This window comes from Bombus affinis, chromosome 7 (assembly GCF_024516045.1).
Source record: "Bombus affinis isolate iyBomAffi1 chromosome 7, iyBomAffi1.2, whole genome shotgun sequence".
Taxonomy (NCBI): domain Eukaryota; kingdom Metazoa; phylum Arthropoda; class Insecta; order Hymenoptera; family Apidae; genus Bombus; species Bombus affinis.
The window spans coordinates 13363665-13364985 of NC_066350.1; the positions used below are offsets into that span (position 1 = coordinate 13363665).

Genomic DNA, 1321 nt, shown 5'->3' on the forward strand with positions numbered 1-1321 from the left:
AATATATGCTCATGATATAATATGGTTAATAAACTACAACATATATAAAATATACAAAATATATTTATTTTTATCTTTGTATTAAAATAGTACAATCTGTATAATCCATTGAATGTATAACATGTATTTTGAATTATGTTAAGATTTACTTTTAATTATGATTCTGTAGAATGTAGCTATGGAAGAAATATAATTAAATATTTATTATATTCTACAAACTACAATGAAGTTTTATTTTTTACTTAACAACTTACTGCTTCAGCAATATCGATCCAATCCATAGCAGCTGCTAAACCATCATTTTTTGATGGCAATTTATCATAATTCCAGTATGTAAACTGAGAGAAAGCTCCCGTGAAGTATAAATTACGTTCAACATGTTCTACTTCTGGTTTTTTATGTTCAATAAATGTAATACCTTTGTATCCAGATGGTAGCGTTATCTTTTTTCCTTGAAGTGGATATCCACGAAATGAAGAATTATAAACTATATATAAACAAGGATAATTCTTATTTTTTAATCTTAAATATTAAATGTTAATGTGATTAAAGCAATATTATTTGCGGAAAAAGATATGCATACAAATATGCAAGTATATTTATCGATAATTAATTCAAATTTAATGAACTTACCTTTATCGTCTACTTCACGAATGTAAGGTGTAAAATAAGTAGAAACGTTCGCGGGCTCATCGCCATAAATTTTGCATGGCATTAAATGTAATACACTTTGTTTTTCCTTGGACAAATCATGATTCATATGTAAACGAATAGCCATGTTTAAACGGAAGTATCGCGTTTTATTTTGGCGGGAACATATTCAATCTATACAGATATCTCTCTTATTAATTTCGACTTTTTAAAATATATCGTTTACATATCTACAAACTGTACGATTAACAACGACAATTGATAATAGCAATTACAACGAAGTGCCTAAATTTCTATGAAATTTTTATAATAATTTTATTATTCATATATCAAGATGCAAATGTGCTAAGTGTAGTTTTACTCTTTTGGAATTTATCTTATTATGTCAAATTACTAAGAAATTTCTGAATTTAGAGCGGCTATAAAATTACATACAGCATATTTTTGTAATGATTTCAATATTCATATATCAAAATGTAAATAAGATAAAAAGAGTTCCAGTCTTTTTGGATTTATTTTATTATATATAATTAAGAAATTTTAGAACTTAAAGTAACTTAGAAATTATTTGCAGAATATGATGAACATAAGATGTATAGTGGGGATGGTCCCCACCTTTCCCGAAATGAAGGGAGTAGGGAGGAAAATTTACCACCGTAGTGCGACGCGC

At 26.9% G+C, this 1321-nt stretch overlaps 1 protein-coding gene across 1 annotated transcript; it reads right to left on the reverse strand.

Annotated features, from left to right (window-relative positions):
* Positions 1–45: 45 nt before the first annotated feature.
* Positions 46–816, reverse strand: LOC126918222 (ribonuclease H2 subunit C). The gene is made up of 3 exons (XM_050725917.1): positions 634–816; positions 255–487; positions 46–176 (listed from the first exon to the last, which is right to left on the reverse strand). Exons 1-3 carry the CDS (start codon positions 776–778, stop codon positions 156–158), a joined length of 399 nt encoding a protein of 132 aa, XP_050581874.1. The 5' UTR covers positions 779–816; the 3' UTR covers positions 46–155.
* Between the last annotated feature and the right edge of the window lie 505 nt (positions 817–1321).